This window comes from Eubalaena glacialis, chromosome X, assembly GCF_028564815.1.
Source record: "Eubalaena glacialis isolate mEubGla1 chromosome X, mEubGla1.1.hap2.+ XY, whole genome shotgun sequence".
NCBI classification, from domain to species: Eukaryota; Metazoa; Chordata; class Mammalia; order Artiodactyla; family Balaenidae; genus Eubalaena; species Eubalaena glacialis.
In genome coordinates, this window is record NC_083736.1 from 27,469,620 (window position 1) to 27,489,978 (window position 20,359).

At 44.6% G+C, this 20,359-nt stretch overlaps 1 protein-coding gene across 2 annotated transcripts; it reads left to right on the top strand.

Moving 5' to 3' along the window:
• Positions 1–1,270: 1,270 nt before the first annotated feature.
• Positions 1,271–20,359, top strand: LOC133081549 (melanoma-associated antigen B3-like). Of its 2 annotated transcripts, none has more exons than XM_061177699.1 (2): positions 1,271–1,297; positions 19,245–20,359. In XM_061177699.1, exon 2 carries the CDS (start codon positions 19,298–19,300, stop codon positions 20,330–20,332), a length of 1,035 nt encoding a protein of 344 aa, XP_061033682.1. In that variant the 5' UTR covers positions 1,271–1,297; positions 19,245–19,297; the 3' UTR covers positions 20,333–20,359. The 2 variants fall into 2 exon arrangements, with proteins under 2 accessions (XP_061033682.1, XP_061033681.1); XM_061177698.1 differs by lacking the exon at positions 1,271–1,297 and adding an exon at positions 17,152–17,215.

Here is a 20,359-nt window from a genome sequence, read left to right on the forward strand (position 1 = left end):
CCACCACCTGTTCTGGGACTCCTGCCTTGTGCTATAGCTTCCCCATCTCACATTACTCCTGGGCCAGGGACCCATTCTCTGTAAGGTTTGCAGAGCCAAAACTGCTCAAGAGTTTGCAGAGATGTGGAATTTCCTAAGAAGGCTTTAATCCAAGAGATAGAAACCAAGCTGAGGGCCCCATGTAGGAGGACTGAGGAGACCAACACCCCAGAATATTGGGGGCTGGTCGCTGGGACACCAGTCCTGTCTGCTGTCAGACACAGAGGGTGTCAGGCAGAACTGTTAGGCTAACCGTACCCTCACTTATTCTTCAGGCTTCTTGGGGCCATAAGAAATTTGTCTAAGGGCAGAGTTCTCAGGTTGGTAGAGGAGAGAGTGTGAGTCTCTCACAGAAATGACAGTGATAAACCTGAATGAGGATGACGGAAAGACCCAGCCAGAACAGTAGGATCCCATAAAGTCCCATCCCCTTTGGCAGCCCGTTGAGGTCCAGAACAGTCCTGGCTGCTTGTGACTAACACTTTCAACTCCGGTCGCAGGAAGGTGGGGACTTTGGCGATCAGCAGAGCCCCCAGCCTTCGATCAGCAGAGAATGGAGTCCCAGGAAGTGTGCAGAGTCCTAGTGAAGACCCTGCCTGTGGACATGGGGACCACTCACGCCACAAGTGACAGGGCTGCACTTAGCCCCTCCTCTGCTGTTAGCCCTGGGAGGCATAGGCAAGAGCTGGCAGGGTCAGGTGCCCCCTGACTTCTGCCTGGAGGGTGTCAAGGAGGTGAGGACCTTGGTTTATAGGCTGGCTGTTCAAGCAGAGAGTGGAATCCCAGGCGTGACAGTGTCAAAGTAAAAGTCCTGTACGAGGAGTGCGGCAACCAACTACCCCGTTACAGATATATCCTTAGAAAGTCCCGCGTCTGTAATTGGCCTTGGGAGGCAATAGACAGGGCTTTCAGACTAAGTTTATCCCTTATTGCCTGAAGGAGGATGGTTTCAGGGACTTAAAGTCCTTGGACTGATGGGGGAGGCCTCATTCAGCAGAGGAAGGGTACCCAGTTCCTAACAGGAGTCAACATGATGACCCTGACTGACAATGAAAGGATCTCTCCCAGAAAGAAGGGGACCCCATAGAGCACTGTCCCTGTTGTCAGACCTGAGGCTATGTCACTGAGGCATGGTGACATGATGCGTCATACTCACCTCCTCCCAGAGCTCTCGTGGAGGTAAGGAACCTCATTAAGATCGAAGGGGGCAGCCACAGCTCAACAGAAGGAGGATTTCCAGGTTGTGCCAGAAGCCAAGGTAAGGACCCTGAAGGCCGAAAAGACCATCCGCCTCAAAACAGTGGGGGCAGAACATATTCCTACCACTGCTGTTAGCCTTGTGAAACCGTGGGCTGTTGTGGCCAGATGAGGCAGACTCCACACTTCTTCCTAGGGGGTCTCAGGGAACTGGGGGCCTCAGTATGAGGGGAGAAGCGTCAAGGCAAGACAGGGACTATTTCCAGGTTGTGACAGGAGTCAGGGTGAGGACAGTGAAGAATGTGGGAACACACATACCAGCAGTGGCCACGCACAGTCTTCCCTACTGTCAGCCTAGAAGGCCCCAGGCAGAGATGTCAAGCAGAGGGCCCATCAGTTCCCACCGAGGAGGAGCAGGGAAGTTAGGGTTTTGGTCTGATGGTGGTGGTCCCATGGCGACAGAGGGAGGACTCTTAGGCCTGGCTGCGAATCCAATTTAGGACCCTGACTTGGAACCCTGGATGGAACCGTCTGCCACAGGACCTCAACCAGCTTGCCACAGCTTTCATTCTTGTGAGACCATGGGCAGGGGTGGCCGGACAAGGGCACCCTTATTTCCTCCTCTTGGACCACAGGGAGGTGTGGGTCTTACTATGAGGAGATAGGCCTCAAGTCAAGAAGGAGGGGAACCCCAAGCCCCATCAGCAGTCAAAGCGAGGAGCCTGAGTGGGGGCTGAGGGGGTCTACCCATTCCTGAATAGAGGGGACAAAAGAGAGGCATGCCCTATCCTTAGATGTCAGCTCTAGAAAGCTCAGGGCAGGGCTGTCAGGCGAGGCTCCCCCTCACTTCTTTATATCAGGTCTAAGGTAAAATCTTTGGTTTGAAAGCGCAGCCACCAGTCATGAGAAGGGAGGGATGTGGTGCATGCCGGGCACTGCAGCAGTTGCTTTGCAAATACCACCCAAATGCCACCAGTCCTTCACAGATAAAGAGCCTGAGGCTCACTCATAGAGTTTAATAATGTGACAAAGTTCACATGGCTGGTAAGTGACAGAGGTGGTAGTAGGCCCTTGACTTGAGTTAGTCTAAAGCCCACACTCTCACTCCTCCAAGCCTGAGCTGACTTTGTGTCCGTTAATTCACTTTTTTTCCTCATTACTGCGAAACGTATCTCAGGCAATAAGAAGAAGGACTCTGTGATCAAACTATTATATTGTAATACATAGCCAGAGCAATAATACCAAAATAAATGTGAGTTATGAATAAGGGGAAAAAAGATAGTATTTGCTGACAATAGGATCATCTACATATGTGGTTTCAGATAAGCTTAAAAAATTGGGGACTCAAAAAAATCATCTCACAGCCATTTCTTTATAAAAAGTTAATCTAGGGACTTCCCTGGCGGTCCAGTGGTTAAGACTCTGCGCTTCCACTGCAGGGAGTACGGGTTTGATCCCTGGTCAGGGAACTAAGATCCCACATGCCGCGCAATGCGGCCAAAAAAAAAAAATACTTAATCTATTAGAAGTTAGATGAGAACTTAAGTCTGGCTGAGGAAGGGAAGGAATAGGTTAACGTGTTGTATTTCTCTTATAGCCCACTACCTGGGCCCCCTTACTTGTGCAGTGGATTTCCCATCTCTCATCACTTCTAGGACAGGGACTCATTCTCTGCAAGGTTTGGAGTAGGGAAACGGCTCAGGAGTTTTCGGGGATGTGGCATTTTCCAAGAAGCCTTTAATCAAGGGGGCAAGGGCCTATAGGAGGACACCCATGGATCAGGGCTGGAGAGAGCAGCATCCCAGAATACTGGGTGTAAGACACCAGCCTCTGGCTGCTCTCGGACTCAGAAGGCTCCAGGCAGAGCCCTCAAGCTGAACATCTATCTCCTCGCTCTTTTGGCACAGTTGTCAGGGACTTGAGACCTTTGGTCTAAGGAGGGCGATCTCCGGTCAGTAGAAGGAGTTGTCAGATATAAATGTGAAGCCCCTTAAAAAGATAAGAAGGAAATACCCACCCAGAACACCAGGGTCCTGTAGAGTCCACTTCCTGCTGTCAGCCCTTGTAGGTCCTGCATTCCATCGCAGGGTAAGGTAGAAAGAGGCTTTGAGAGATGAGAAGGAGAGAGCCCGAGCCAGAGTTGCAACCAGGCCTGGCACTGCTGCCACCACCAGGGCACGTTCCAGAGCTAAGTCCAGCAGTCCCTTCCACACCTAGTGAAATCTGGGGCAGATCCTTAACTTGTGGTTGAAAAGAGAAGTAAATATTCTAGGTAGCTGAGCGCCAAGGTGAAGCTGAAGGGAACACATTGTATGTCTTCTTTTTGTTCTTGCTTTGCTTGAGTAACTGGGAGATATTTTCTGTTTGGGGGTTTCTTTTTGGTACTCTTAAAATACTATTCCTTGTAACTGAAGGTTTATTTGACTTCAGTATCTGTGTTTATGAGCAATGTATATCACACATTTATTGCTGTTTTTCAGTATAAGTATAAAAGTTTTGGGATTTTACACAACGAATCAAAAACCTTGAATCTCTTTTTGTGATCCAGAGCAAGGTAACATGCTATGTGAATCAGGATTTTCTTGCAGGTGTGAGTGAACACTGAGGTAAAATTGTTGGTATCAAGAAATAAAGAAAAGGGTCTTGACTGAGTGGCATCAGCAATATGCTGGAATAGGAATTCCCAGCCCCTGTTTCCCCACAGCAACCCAGATTTTAAAATGATATAAGTAACAAAATACCTTTATAAAAGGTTCAGAAACCAACTAAGAAGTTGCAGTACCACAGGCGAGCATAAAGCCTAGATTAGCTGCATTTGAAATGGGTAAGAACAGCAATTTGACTTTATTGGCATCAACCCCTGCTTCAAGCTGGCACAGCTTAGTACCAAGAGAGATTTTGACCTCTCTAGGTGGGGGGGGGGGAGAGAGAAGGTGGGGTGAATGTTCCAAGTCCCTGGGAAACTGTTAGAACCAATAAATGTATTCAGGAAAGCTGCAGGGCACAAAAGCAACACACAAAAATTAGTTGTGTTTCCAGTGCATAAGCAAACGTATAATTCAATGAAAAGCAAACACACATCTGCCTATCACCAATGTCAAGAGATAGAACTTAGTGACAGCACCCCTGAGACCTCCCCAGTGCCACTTACCAATAACTCCCTCCTCACAGCCAGAACCTCTACTCTGAGTCTTTTCTTTATAGTTTCACCACCTGTGTATGTACCTGTAGATACTGAAGTTTTGCCCATTTTTGAACTTGATGTACATGGAATCCGATTGTGTTGCAGTTTTGTGCCTTGCTTCTCTGGCTCAGCACGACGTTAGTTTTAGGTTTGTGAGATTCGTCCATGTTGCATGTGGCTCTAGTTTGCTTTGTATTCTTCCATTAAATGAATATATGAACATAAAAAAAAATAGTTGTGTTTCTAAACACTAACAACAAACTATCTGTAAAAGAAATTAAGAAAACAGTTCTATTTAAAATATGTCAAAAGGAATAACGTACTTAGGAATAAATTTAACCAAGGAGGTGAAAGATCTGTACGGTGTAAACAATAAGACATTGATGGAAGCAATTGGAAAAGACACAAATTAAAGGAAAGATGTCCCAAGTATATGGGTTGGAAGAATTAATATTGTTAAAACATCCATACCACCCAAAGTGATCTACAGATTCAATGGAATTTTCCACATAAATAGAAAGAAATTCTAAAATTCATATGAAACCACAAAAGACCTTGAATAGACAAAGTAATCTTCAGAAAGAGTAGCAAAGGTGGAAGCATCACACTTCTTGACTTTGAACTATAGTACAAAGCAGTGTGGTCCAGCATAAAAACAGACACACAGACCAATGGAACAGAATAGAACCTAGAAATAAACCCATGCATATGTGGTCAAGTAATCTTTGACAAAGGCACCAAGAATACACAGTGGAGAAAGGATAGTATCCTCAATCAATAAATGGTGTTGAGAAGACTGAATATCTACATGCCAAAGAGTCAAACTGGATTCTTATCTTACATCACACTCAAAAAATAATGCAGAATGGATTAAAGAGTTAAAAATGAGGCCAGAAACCATAAAACTCCTAGAAGAAAACATGGGGGAAAGCTCCTTGTCATTGGTCTTGACAGTGTTTTTCTTTCTCTTTTTAATTTGACAACAGAAACACTGGCAAGAAAAACAAAAATGAATAAGAGGGACTACATCAAATTAAAAAGATTCTGTACAGCAATGGAAACAATCCACAAAATGAAAAGGCAACCTGTGGAATCGGAGAAAATATTTGCAAACTGTATATCTGATAAGTTAATATCTAAATTATAAAAGGAACTCATACAGCTCAATAAGAGACTGATTAATTAAAAACTAGCTCAATTAAAAAAAATGAGCAAAGAACCTAAGTATTTTCCAAAGAATACATACAAATGGCCAACAGGTGTGTGAAAAGGTAAGGTGCGCAGCATCACTAATCATCAGGGAGATGGAAATCCAAACCACAAGAAGATGGCACCTCATACCTGTTGGGATAGCTTTTATCAAAAAGCCAAGTGATAGCAAGTGTTGGCAAGGGTGTGGAGAAAAGGGAGCATTTGTGCACTGTTGGTGGGAATATAAATTGGCACAGGCACTATGGAGAACAGTGTGGAGGTTCCTCAGAAAACTAAAAGTAGAACTATCACATGAGTCAGCATTCCCACTTCTAAGTATGCAGTTGACCCTTGAACAACACAAGTTTGAACTGTGCAGGTCCACTTATAGATGGATTTTTTTCAATAAACATATTGGAAAACTTTTTAGAGATTTGGGACAACTTGGAGAAACTCACAGATGAATCACATAGCCTAGAAATATCAAAAAATTAAGACAAAGGTATGTCAAGAATGCATAAAAATATATGTAGGTACTAGTCTATTTTATCATTTGCTACCATAAAATATACACAAATATAAGAAGTTAAAATTTATCAAAAGTTATGCGCACACATACTTACAGACCATGAATAGCACCGTTCATCTCCGAATGAGCAGCTTGTTTCTCTAGTAAATTGTGTGTCTCAGTAAAAAGTGATCTCCCGTGGTAATCGGGTATTTCTCGTCATATCTAGTATGATACTGTAAACCCTGAATAACACCATAGGACCCATACAAAGTGCCACTGGTGGTGCTGGAAGTGCTCTCAAGAAGCAGACAAAAATCATGACATTATACGAAAAAGCTGAATTGCTTGATAGGTACCATAGACTGAGGTCTGCAGCTGCAATTGCCACCATTTCAAGATGAATGAGTCTAGCATAAGGACCACTGTGAAAAAAGAAAAGGAAATTCAAGAAGCCGTTGCTGCAGCGATGCCATCAGGTGTGAAAACCTTGTACTTTTTGCAGAATACCTTTTTATCTCATATTGAAAATGTAGCTTGTGTGTGGTGCAGGATTGCTATAAGCAAGGCATACCTATAGACTCTAATAGGATTCAAGAAAAAGCGAAGTCATTATGACAACCTAAAGCAAAAGGTGGGTGAAGGATCTAAAGCTGGAGAATTCAATGACAGCAAAGGATGGTTTGATAATTTTAGAAAGAGGTTTGGCCAAAAAAACGTCAAAATAACAGGAGAAGCAGCTTTTGCCAATCAAGAGGCAGCAGATGAGTTCCCAGATGCCATTAAGAAAATCACTGAGTATTAATCTTGTATCCTGCAACTTTACCAGATTCATTGATGAGCTCTAATAGTTTGCTGGTAGCATCTTTAGGATTTTCTATGTATAGTATCATGTCATCTGCAAACAGTGACAGTTTTACTTCTTTTCCAATTTGGATTCCTTTTCTTTTTCTTCTCCGATTGCTGTGGCTAGGACTTCCAAAACTATGTTGAATAAAATTGTTGACCAAGACTTCCCTCGTGGTCCAGTGGGTAAGACTCCATGCTCCCAATGCAGGGGGCCTGGGTTCTATCCCTGGTCAGGGAACTAGATCCCGCATGCATGCCTCAACTAAGAGTTCACATGCCACAACCAGGAAGTCTGCGTGCCGCAACTAAGAAGCCCGAGCCCACATGCTGCAGCTAAAAGATCCCGCATGCCACAACAAAGATCCCTCGTGCCGCAACTAAGACCGGGCGCAGCCAAAATAAATAAATAAATATATTTTTAAAAAGTGGCAACAATGGACATCCTTGAGATTATCATACTAAGTGAAGTAGGGTGGAGAAAGACAAATATATCACTCATATGTGGAATCCAGTTTTTAAAAAAATGATACAAATGAACTTATGTACAAAACATAAACAGACTTACAGATATTGAAAACGAACTTATGGTTACCAAAGGGGAAACGCTGGGGCGGGGGGAGATAAATCAGGAGCTTGGGATGAACATACACACACTACTGTATAGAAGATAGATAACCAACAAGGACCTACTATATAGCATGGGGAACTCTACTCAATATTCTGTGATAACCTATATGAGAAAAGAAAGAATGAACATATGTATATGTATAACTGAATCACTTTGCTGTACACCTGAAACTAACACAACACTGTAAAGCAACTATACTCCAATAAAATTTTAAAAAGTAAAATATAAAAAATTTTTTGAAAAAATCATTGACTAGAAAGGAGATCTGCCTGAACAGGTTTTAAACGAAGATGCAAGTGCCCTATTCTGGTTGGAGGTGGGGGTGGGAATGCCACAAGGGACATTTATTGGTAAGGAAGAGAAGTGAGCTCCAGGATTTAAGGCAGGAAGGGATAGGCTAATTCTATGGTTTTGTGCAAATGCACTCGGGTTCATGATCAGGACTGCCCTTATGTATAGAGCTACTAACCCCAGAGCCTTGAAGGAAAAAATAAACACCAGCTACCAGCCTTTTTGTTGTACAACGAGAAGGCCTGGACAATGAGAACCCTTTTTTGGATTGGTTCCATGAATACTTTGTTGCTGAAGTCAGGAAGTACCTTGCCAGTAAGGGACTGCCTTTTGAAGTTCTGTTGATATTGGACGATGCCCTTGGCCACCCAGAACCCCATGAGTTCAATACCGAAGGTGTCACAAATGGTCTTACTTGTCCCCAAACACAACATCTCTAGTTCAGCCTTTAGATCAGGGGGTCAAAAGGACCTTTAAGGCTCATTACACGTGGTACTCTATGGAAACAATTGTCAACGCTATGGAAGAAAACCCCAATAGGGAGAACATCGTGAAGTCTGGAAGGATTACACCACTGAAGATGCTATTGTTGTTATAGAAAAAGCCAGGAAAGCCATCAAGCCCCAAACACTAAATTCCTGCTAAAGAAAACTGTGTCCAGGTGTTGTGCATGACTTCACAGGATTTGTGACAGAGCCAATCAAGGATATCATGAAAGAGACCGTGGATATAGCACAGGAAGGTGGCGGCGGGGAGGTGAAGGGCTCTGAGATATGGATCTTGGAGGAATTCAAGAGCTAATAGACACTAGAGCGGAGGAATTCATAGAAGATGACTTGATGGAGATGAGTGCTTCTGATCCGGTACCAGACAGTGAGGAAGAGAACTAGAAGAAGCAGTGCCCGAAAACAATTGACATTAAACAGTCTGGCAGGAGGGTTCTGATTATTCAAGACTGCTTCTGACGTCTTTTATGACGTGGACCTTTCTATGGTACAGGCACTAAAACTAAAGCAAATGGTAGAAAAACTATTGGTACTGTATAGAAACCTCTTTAGAGAAATGAAAACACAAAAATGTCAGGCAGAAATTACAATGTATTTCCGTGAAGTTACACCAAGTGTGCCTGCTTCTCCTGCCTCCCCTTCCACCTCCTCCACCTCTTGCATCTCTGCCGTCCCTGAGACAGCAAGGTCAACCCCTCCTTCTTCTTCCTCCTCCTCAGCCTACTCAACATGAAGATGACGAGGATGAAGACCTTTATGATGATCCACTTCCACTCAATGAGTAGTAAATAATCATCACGCCATACAGTTAATAAATTTATCTGTTGAGTATGTGTATATGAGTGTCTTCGTGTGAAAATTTAATAACTGTATGGCAAGAACTGTATGAGATGTCTTTGTGTCATCGTCATCACCTAAGTATTCATCATGTAGAACATTGTATGCAAGACTTGTATTGATGTGGATAGCCTACCATTACCTAGGCAGAAGGTGAGTGACATTTAATATAAATTAATAACGCATTCATCTTCTTACTGTTTTATAACCTTGCTTTCAAAGAATTACGTTACCGTATGGTACGCCCCCCTCTCTCTCGTAATTGGCTAAACTGCATATCAGCCTGTCATCACAGGTAAGTGGTGTTTTTTAAACTAACAATGTTTCTAATACTGTATTATAAATATGACTAATATTGTATGTTATAAAAAATTTTAGCAGTTCATTCATTACTGTATATGCTAGGCTACCACGAAGCAATCCTATCAATTAGCCTAGGCTACTATAAAGCAATCATATTGCTGCTTCTTCATTATCAGTGCATGAATCCTTATACCTGTAAATAAATATGAATTTCTTTTCACATTATTTTTTTCATTTTTGATGTTTAGTGTTTTGTATCTATAGTCTTTTGTGTCATATAAGACAATATTGATGTAGGTACTGACAGTCAGTTCTTCTTGTAAACAGATGCTGTAAACTTACAGTATTGATAAATACAGTACTGTAAATGTATTCTCCCTTCCTTACGATTTTCTTAGTAACATTTTCTTTTCTGTAGCTTACTTTATCGTAAGGATACAGTATATAGTACTTATAGCATACAAAATATGCGTTGACTGTTTATGTTATCAGTAAGGCTTCCGGTCGACAGTAGGCTATTCGTAGTTAAGTTTTGGGAGAGTCAAAAATTATACAGGGATTTTTGACTGCATGGGGGGTTGGTGCCTCTAACCTGCACATTGTTCAAGGGTCAACTGTATATCCAAAGGACGTGAAATCAGTATCTTGAAGAGGCATCTTCGCTCCTATGTTCATTGCACCATTATTTACAATAGCCAAGATATGGTAACAACCCAAATATCCATCAGCAGATAAATGGGTAAAGAAAATGTGGTATATGCATACAATGGGATATTATTTCACCTTAAAAATTAAAGAAATCTTGTTATATGGGACAACGTGGACGAACCACGGGGACATTATTCTACATGAAATAAGCCAGTCACAGAAAGACAAATACTGCGTGATTCCACTTATATGAGGTATCTAAAGTCATCAAACACATAGAAACACAGAGAGGCTGGGGGAGGGAGAAGTGGGTGGTTGCTCTTCAACTGGTATAGTGTTTCAGTTATGCAAGATGAATAAATTCTAGAGATCTGCTGTGCAACATTGTGCCTATATTTAACAATACTGTATTTGTGCCTAAAATTTAAGCGAGTAGACCTGATGTTTAGTGTTCTTACCACAACAATAATTTTAAAAGTTGATTGTCTTGTTCTCTCCCCAAGTAGAGAGTAAGCTGATTAAGTGCATTTAGAAAAAAGAACTCTTTTGTACTGTTGGTGGGAATGTAAATTGGTGCAACCATTATGGAAAACAGTATTGAGGTTCCTCAAAAAATTAAAAATTGAACTACCGTATGATTCAGCGAACCCACTTCTGGCTATCTATCCAAAGGAGTTAAAATTAGGATCTCCAAGTGATATCTGCATCCCCATATTCACTGCAGCGTTATTCACAATAGCCAAGACATGAAGCAGCCTAACTGTCCATTGATGGACGAATGGTTAAAGAAAATGTGGTATATACATATAACGGAGTATTATTCAGCCTTAAAAAGAAGGAAACCTTGTCATTTGCAATGACCGAGATGACCTAGAAGACATTATGCTAAGTGAAATAAGCCAGATACAGAAGGACAAATACATGATAGAAGCAGAATAGGATGGTGATTGCCAGGGGCTGGGAGGAGGGGTAATGGGGAAGTGTTTGTCAAAGGACACAAATTTTCAGTTATATAAGGTGAATAATTCCTAGAAATGTACTGTATAGCATAGAGCCTATAGTTAACAATTCCATATCAGATACTTAAAGTTTGCTGAGAGGGTAGATGTTATGTTAATTGTTCTTGCTCCCCCCCCCCAAAAAAAAATAAATAAGTAAATAAATAAAGAGGGTGGGAGGAAGCTTTTGGAGGTAATGGATATGTTTATGGCATAGATTGTGGTGATGGTTCACAGGTGTATATTTATCTCCAAACTCATCAAGTTGTATATATTAAATGCATACTGCTTTTTGTATGATAATCATACCTCAATAAAGTGGTTTTAAAAAAAGGGCAGATATTTTGTTTTATTTGGGGTTGTAGTCTGAGCATAGTGCATAGTATACAGTAGGTACCTTGTATTTAATCAATAAAGGCCGAAAGAAAGACTATAAATAAGGAAAAGATCGTCAATTTGTGGTTTGCCTAAATCCTTCTCATGTTTCTTCTTGTAAAAGTAGAAGTTATACACCTGGATTTGCTTAGATTATTCAGGAATGTAAGATAAATTTTAATGGATTAGGCCACATGCTTACTCTTTTTAAATTTCCCAATCACTAATTGAGAATGAGCTCTTCAGAAGGCTTCATACTAGTACTGTGGATGCTTCCCCCAGCCCCCCCCCAAAAAGCCCCCAAACAACAACCACCACAAAAACAAGATCTAGCCCCTGCCCATTGAATTTTAGAGTCTAGGAGCTGCTATTATATAAAAAGATGGTGAGATACACTCTATGACCTAAAGAACAAGTAAAAAGTAGGGGTAAAGAGGGCAGGCAGTTGGAGCTGAAAGCAATCAAGTGTAAATGGCCTGAGGCAAGGCAGTTTGGCGCCTTAGGAAAATGCAAAGCCGTCAGCGAGAAGTGATTTTAAGTGAGGTTGCCTGGTGGGCTAGATGAGACTATGGGAGTGGTGAGCCCGGCCAGACCCTCAGATGGAGGGCCTCAGAGAATCCAGAATCCACTGGGCTGGCAATCTTCACCCTGGGTTGGGGGGAGCCAGTGACCTCTCCATTAAAAGGGTACTCAATTATTCTACCTTGTGTGTAATTTGGCAAATTCTAGGCAAGTTCTAGATTTTTGTTGGTAGTTAAATAAATGGAAATAATGGTTATTTAGAAGAAAGGGTAGCTGGTAGGGAAGATATTGGTCAATGACAAAAAATTCTAAGGACTTTGAGTTGTTTCCAACTGGGAAAGATTCTCCCACAAGCGCATTATATATTATATCCTCTGGTGTGGATATTACATGATTGTCCTTGCTAGGCAGCATTTTAGTTAATTGCGATTTCTTTGTCTTGCTGTTTGGTTAATGTGCTCAAGTTCATGGGGCTAGTGAAACAGCATGTAAAACAATTGATCAGCTTAAACTGGTTTTGCCTCCTTAAATAGGTTGTTGATTAATCAAACCTCGAGTTATTTTACAGAGGCAGAACTGCACATCTCCAAGAAGGAACCCATGACCCCAGGATGACCCTGGAACCAAGATCTTCAGTCTGCAGAACTCAGAGAATAGAAATGTTGCCTGGAGAGCCCGTGAAAGTCCTTCAATTAAGGAAAATCTGGCCTCCAGCAGCATGAGTTGCTTATATGGACTAATTCAAGACTAGCCAATTAGCTTCCAAGTTTGAAATTACCCTAACCCCTTAAATTTCACCCAGACCGCTGGATTGAGGTGAGATTTGAGAGCCTTGTCTCCTGTGTTAGTCGGCCTTGCAGTAAAGCTCTTTTCTCAAAAACTGTTGCCATAGTGTTGGCTTCCGTGCACACAGGGCAGTGAGCCCTTGTTCAGTAAGTTTTGGCAACCCAGATGAGATTTAGGTCTTGTGACCGCCTGCCTGAGGCACTGTAGCCCCTGGCAGAGTGTGGGCCCTCCGCACCAACCTTGAGTAGCCGCCTAGACTGAATTTGTCTAGAAGGTCGGCTCTTGGGTTCCTGCTTCCCCGCCATGGCACTCCAGGCTCCTCGGGCTACTTTCACTTTTGAGAAAAGAAACAGCTCCTGGATCAGACGTCTTTTGGGTGAGTAACCTTGTTAAAATGTGCCTGTACCTAAATTGCCTGATAATCTCATCGGAATTGTGGGCTAGAGTCCTGCCTGGGGGAGTTTTTTTTTGGTCGGGATAGAGTCCAGGTTAGAGTCCTAAGGCTAGGATCGTGGGCTCGAGTCCCACCCTAAGAGAGACAGTACAAAAGGTTACAGCTGCTGAGGTACTCAAAGGATTGGGTAAAAGTCCCAGGCCTTTGGATTTGTTTGCCTATGTTTGTTTATGTCTGACTGTTATATTTGTTAGGATTGGCTGTTGGATGACTGTGGCAAAACTTTATTAAACCTGATATTAATGAGGGTCCTCTGACTCAGGAGATAGAAGACCTTGCTCCTGGACTGGAAACCTTGCTTTACAGGGTGATGGGGTTTTTCACCCATGGCTAAGAGGATTGCCCAGAGGTGGTGTTACACGTGTATATTCCTTTTTTAATTTTTTTGTTGTTTTATTGGAGAATAGTTGATTTACAATGTTGTGTTAGTTTCAGGTGTACAGCAAAGTGAATCAGTTATACATATACATATATTCTTTCTTTTTCAGACTCTTTTCTCATATAGGTTATCACAGAATATTGACTAGAGTTCCTTGTGCTGTACAGTAGGTCCTTGTTGGTTATCTGTCTTATATATAGTAGTGTGTATGTTAATCCCAAGCTCCTGATTTATCCATTCCCCCCACCACGTTTCCCCTTTGGTAACCATAAGTTTGTTTTCGATATCTGTTAAGTCTGTTTCTGTTTTGTAAATAAGTTCATTTGTGTCATTTTTAAAAATTAGATTCCACATATGAGTGATACATGATATTTGTCTTTCAGTCTGGCTTATTTCACTTAGTGTGATAATCTCTAGGTCCGTCCATGTTGCTGCAGATGGCATTCTTTCTTTCTTTTTTTATGACTGAGTAATATTCCATTGTATATATGTACCACATAGTTTTTTTAAATAATTTTTTTTTAATTTTATTGGAAATACATTTCTTTTTCTTTTTTTTTTTAAATTAATTTATTTTTGGCTGCGTTGGGTCTTCGTTGCTGTGCGTGGGCTTTCTTTTTAGTTGTGGTGAGCGGGGGCTACTCTTCATTGCCGTGCGCGGGCCTCTCATTGCGGTGGCCTCTCTCGTCTTGGAGCACCGGCTCTAGGTGCACGGGCTCTAGAGTGCAGGCTCAGTGGTTGTGGTGCACGGGCCTAGCTGCTCTGCACCGTGTGGGATCTTCCTGAACCAGGGCTCGAACCCGTGTCCCCTGCATTGGCAGGCGGATTCCTAACCACTGCGCCACCAGGGAAGCCCTACCACGTAGTTTTTATCCATTCCTTTGTCGATGGACATTTAGGTTGCTTCCATGTCTTGGCTATTGTAAATAGTGCTGCAGTGAACGTTGGGGTGCATGTACCTTTTCAAGTAATGGTTTTCTTTGGATATGTGCACAGGAGTGGGATTGCTGGATCACATGGTATTTTTTTTTTTATTTTATTGGAGTATAGTTGATTTACGATGTGTTAGTTTCAGGTGTACAGCAAAGTGATTCAGTTACACATATACATATATTCGTTCATTTTCAGATTCTTTTCTCATACAGGTTATCACAGAATATTGAGCAGACTTCCCTGTGCTATACAGTAGGTCCTCGTTGGTTATCTGTCTTATATATAGTAGTGTGTATGTTAATCCCAAGCTCCTGATTTATCCCTCCCCCCGCCCCACGTTTCCCCTTTGATAACCATAAGTTTGTTTTCGATATCTGTAAGTCTGTTTTCTGTTTTGTAAATAAGTTCATTTGTGTCATTTTCTTTTTCAACACATTTTTTTAAACATCTTTATTGGAGTATAATTGCTTTACAATGGTGTGTTAGTTTCTGCTTTATAACAAAGTGAATCAGCTCTACACATACATATATCCCCATATCTCTTCCCTCTTGCATGTCCCCTGCATTGGCAGGCAGATTGTTAACCACTGCACCACCAGGGACGTCCCGGAATAAAGTTTTTCTCTCAAAAGCCAGTGCCATGGTATTGGCTTCTATGCATGTCAGGCAGTGAGCCCTTGCTGGGTAACACTAGTAAATGACAGGCCTGGGACTAGACTCCTGGTCTGAATTCCTCTAGATCTCACACTGTTATACTCCTCTTGGCCTAAAGCAGAGGTTGTATTCCTTGATACTCAAATGTATCTTGGGATAAAAATAAGGACTCTGTGGCTAAAGAACGGGATTGGAATATATCCAAAGCATTGAAGAATACCTCAGTAAATGACAGTTAGGAATAAGGAGGAGGAACAGGAATAAGGAGAAGAAACAGATGATAATCAGTGACAATAAGATCATCTCTATATGCAGCGTCAGATAACCTCAATCAGGGGAATCACAAAACCATCCTGGACAGCTCCTTTCCTTTAGAAGTATGTGCATTATCTCAGATACTGTGGGTTGGGTTCTAGGTCACTGCAATCATGCGAATATTGCAATAAAGTAAATCACACGAAATTTTGGGTTTCCCAGTGCTTATAAAAGTTGTTAATCCTATTGTACACTTACTAGACAGTGTCTAAAAAAATGTACACATCTTAATTTAAAAATACAAAACAGTTACAATAATAACAAAGATAACTGAGCAGAGAACCATAAGAAAATAATGAAAAAGTTTAAAATATTTCAAGAATTAACAAAATGTGGCACAGGGACCCCACGTGAACACATGGTGTTGGGAAAACGGCGCCCATTCGCATGTTCAATGCACGGTAACCACAAACTTACAATCTGTAATAAAACAGAATATCTGTGAAGCATGATTAAGTGAAATACGATAAAAAGAGGACCTGCCTATAAATCGATTAAAACAAGTCACAGAAGAGGCTAATTCTGGCTATTGAAAAGGCCAGATTAGCATTATTTTTCTCTGGGAGCCCGCCCCTGTCCTGGGCCCCCTGCCTTATGTTGCATTTTCCCCATCTCACGTCAAGTCTGGGACATGAAACTACAAGGTTTGCATTAGGTACACTGCTCAAGAGTTTGCAGGGATGTGGCATTCCCCAGGAACCTTTTAATCCAAGAGATAGAGAAAATGAACCCCCCCCCCCATGAGTGAGGCCTGGAGAGACGACCACGCCAAAATATAGGTCATTCAGAGACCTGCCCAAATGTGCTCTCAGACCTAGAATGCCCAGGCAGGGCATCCTCTCTTATAAGTCTCATAGTTCTCAGCGAGGTCAAAGTCTTGGTCTAAGAAGAACAGCCTCAGTTCAGTAGAGGGAGAAGCTCAGGTTGGAGGGTCAGGGAGGATCAGGTCCCAGGACTGGCCAGGAGTATGGTGGGGTCCCTGAGTGAGGAAAGAGGTATCACTAGACCCACAAATGAGGGGACTTTACAGACCCCTGCCCCCATTCTTAACCACGAGAGGCCCCAGGCAGAGCTATAGGGGTGAGAAGCCTCCTCATTTCTGTCTGTCTGGTCTCAGCGAGGGAAGGGCTTTGTCTATCAGGATCAGGTCCCAGTTCTGCCAGGGAAGGGGCCTTGGCCATAACCAGACAAACCAGGGTCAAGGTGAGGACCTCAGTGCTTATGAGAGGGTCTCTCTCCCAAGGAGGGAGGCTCACAGGGTGGCGCCCCTCTTGTCAGGCACAGATGGTCAGAGCAACGCCCTGACTTCCCCACTAGGGACTCCGGGAGGTGAGGGCTTTGTTTGGAGGCTGGAGGACTCGGGACCACAGAGGGAGGGGTCACGGGCTCTAATCGACGGCACCGGAGAGAACCGCGAGGGAGGATCAAGGGACGGCTGACCTCTGAACCCCGGGGTCCCGTAGAGCCCCGCCCCTCCCGTCAGCCCTTGGAACCCCACACAAGGCAGCCGTAGCCGGAAGTGGCTCCCACACTTCCGCTCCGGGCGCGAGGAGGTGGACGGTTGCTCACGGCGTTTGTTCGGCCAAGGGCGGATTCCCAGGACTGATCTGCAGTCAAGGTGAGGACCTGAATGCGGACCCAAGGGACCCTTCCCCCTCCCGTAACAAAGGTGACCCCCACAAATCCCGCCTCTGTGATCAAAAGTGGAAGGTTCCCGAAAAGCTGTTAGGCTGAGTTCTGCCTGGAAATTCTCAAGGGGGAAAGCCTTAACCTAAGAGAGAATTTCCTGATTCTGTAAATCAAGGAGACCTAGGCCCTAACTGAAGTCAAGGCGGGGGGCGGGGCGGGGCCTGAGTGCTAGTGAGGGAGTAGAGATGGCAACAAAGCAGCCCCCATGCGCCCGGTTCCCGGAGGCTCCAGGCCGGGGTGGTCATATATAGCAGGCCCGGACTTCCCCTCCACCCCCAGGAGCTCAAGGAGGTGAAGCTTGTGGGCACAGTTCAGTAAAGGGAGGAGTCCCAGGCTCTGACGGATTCCAAGATGGGGACCCTGTATGAGGACCTAGGGACCACCGACTCCGGAACACTGGAGTAGCACAGACCCCCACCCCTGCTGTCAGCTGTCAGAGACCCTGAGTAGTTGTGGCCGGCTGTGAGTCATGCTGACTTCGGCTTGAGAGGTTCCAGGAAGTGAGAACTTTCATCTGAGGGCCATGCCTCCGGCCGGCCAAGAGAAAATCCCCAGTACTGGTGTGGAGTCAAGGTGAAGACTTTGAGTGGGGAGTGAGGGGTGCCACTCGGCCCATAACAAACTGCACTAAGTCTGGCTGCTGCTGTAGGCCCTGGGAAGCCCCAACAGAGCCATCAAACTGAGTTCTGCCTGAAATGTCTCGGGGATGGGAGGGCCTTGGTCTAGGGAGTAGCTCCGTCTTGCAGATGGAGGATACCTAGGTCCTAACTGAGGTGAAGGTGAGGGCCCTAAATACTAATGAGGGGGCCTCTCCCCATTTAGGGGTGGCATCACAAAGCAGCGCCCCTACACTTGTGGGAGGCTCCAGCCAGGGGTAGTCATATATGTAGGACCCTGACTTTTCCCCTCTAGGGACTCAGGGAACTGAGGGCTTTGCTCTGAGGCTGGACTACCCAGGTTATTGGTGGGAGGAGTCCTAAGTCCTACCCAGAGTTGAGGTCAGAGACCTGAGTGAGGACTAAGGTGAACACCGACTCTAAAATGTAGGGTCTCATAAATTCTGCCCGTTTTCTGAGTAGAAACCAAGAGTATCTGTCAAGCTGAAGCACTCTTCTCATTTGTCTGGAGAGTTCAGAGATGTGAGGATGTTGGGCTAATTGAATAGCCTCAGTTCTGCAGAGGGAAGAGACCCAGGGCTTTATAGGAGTCAGGGTGAGGACCCTGAAAGAACAGTGATGATACCACTCACCCACAAACAGGGAACACAGCAGAGAGTGCCCCCTCCTTGCCTGCAGCACTGAGGAGCCCAGGTATGGAAGTCAGGTGTACGTGAACCCTCCTTTTTTCCTGATGGTATCAGATTGGTGAGAGCCTTTGTCTGAGAAGAGGTACATCAGATCAGACACAGGTATCCCAGGCCCTACCTAGAGCCAAGGCAAGGACCCTGAATGAGGACTGAGGACCCCAGTGAGCCCAGGACAGAGTCCCATAGAGCTGTCAGCTGTGGGTGCCCCCTGGCAGGGGCGCTGGGCTGAGGTGCCCCTTCACTTCTTCTTAAGGTATCCCAGGAAGATGAGGACCTGGGTCTGAGGTATAAATTTAGAGCAGCAGAGAGGAGGGGGCCCAGGCCCTGCCCAAAGTTGATATGATGGTCCTGAATATGAACTGAGGGGACCCCAATGCTCCAGAGTAGAGGGGGCTCCACAAGGACTAGACTTGCCCACTGCTGCTCTCAGCCCCAGTAAGCACCAGGCAGGGCTGGCAGGCTGCAGCCTGAGGCTCACTTTAATTATTTCCACAGGGTTCTTAGAGGACCTTAGGTGATCAGAACAGGAGTCCTGTGTGTTGGTAGAGCAGTGCCCACATGGAAACCTGCAGAGCGGCCCTCTTAAAGGCAGGGTGGTACCTCCCTGCTGTAGGCGCTCACACACTCTCATCCTCTCTCCCCTCTCTGCCAGATCACCCGCTGTCCTACCTGCACTCCTGCCTGTTGTCCCTGACCACAGTCACCATGCCTCGGGGTCAGAAGAGTGAGCTCCGCGCCCGTGAGAAACGCCGCCAGGCCCGAAGTGGGACCCAGGGTCTGACGCGTGCTCAGGCCGCTGCAGCCGAGGAGGAAGCCGCCTCGTCTTCATCTCCTCCTCCTCTTGGAGTTACTACTCAGAGAAAGCCGGGTGCTAAGTCACGTAGCACTCTCAAGAGTCGTCAGAGGGCCCTAGGCACCACCACTAAGCCTGCAGGTGTTTCTCCCACAAGATCATACAAAGGAGCCAAAGGCAAAATTGAGAAAAAGCACAGTTCCTCTCAGGCCCCCGTCTCCGCTGTGCGGTCTCGAAAAGGCCCTCTAAGGAAGACAGCGAGTGTGTTGGTGCAGTTCCTGATGCACATGTATAAAAAGAAAAAGCCTGTTATGAAAGCACATATGCTGAAGATTATCGCTAAGAAGTACCAAAATCGATACCTTGAGATCCTCAGAAGAGCTTCCTTCAGCATGGAGGTGGTATTTGGTGTTGACTTAAAGGAAGTCGACCCTACCAAGCATTCTTACACCTTTGTCAGCAAAATGGCTCTCCCCAGCAATGGGACCATGAGCTGTGGCAGGGGATTCCCCAAGACCGGTCTCCTGATGCATCTCCTGGGTGTGATCCTCATGAAGGGCAACTGCGCCACAGAGGAGAATGTCTGGGAATTCCTGAATAAGATGAGAGTCTATGCTGGGAAGAGGCACTTCATATTTGGGGAGCCCAAGAAGCTCATCACCCAAGATTTGGTGAAGCTGAAGTATTTGGAATACCGGCAAGTGGCCAACAGTGATCCAGCGCGCTACGAGTTCCTGTGGGGCCCGAGAGCCCACGCCGAAACCAGCAAGATGAAAGTCCTGGAGTTCCTGGCCAAGATCAATCACACCGTCCCCAGTGCCTTCCAGTCTTGGTATGAAGAGGCTTTGAAAGATGAGGAAGAGAGAGCCCAAGCCAGTGGATGTTCCAGTGTTCTGTCCGGCTCCTCCCACACAGAATCTGGGGCAGATTCTGCACTTTGTGGCTGAGGAGAGCAGTCAGTGTTCCAAGTAGTG

Excerpts from the sequence above, each read along its gene's own strand:
- LOC133081549 (XM_061177699.1), top strand. The coding sequence starts at position 19,298 with ATGCCTCGGGGTCAGAAGAGTGAGCTCCGCGCCCGTGAGAAACGCCGC.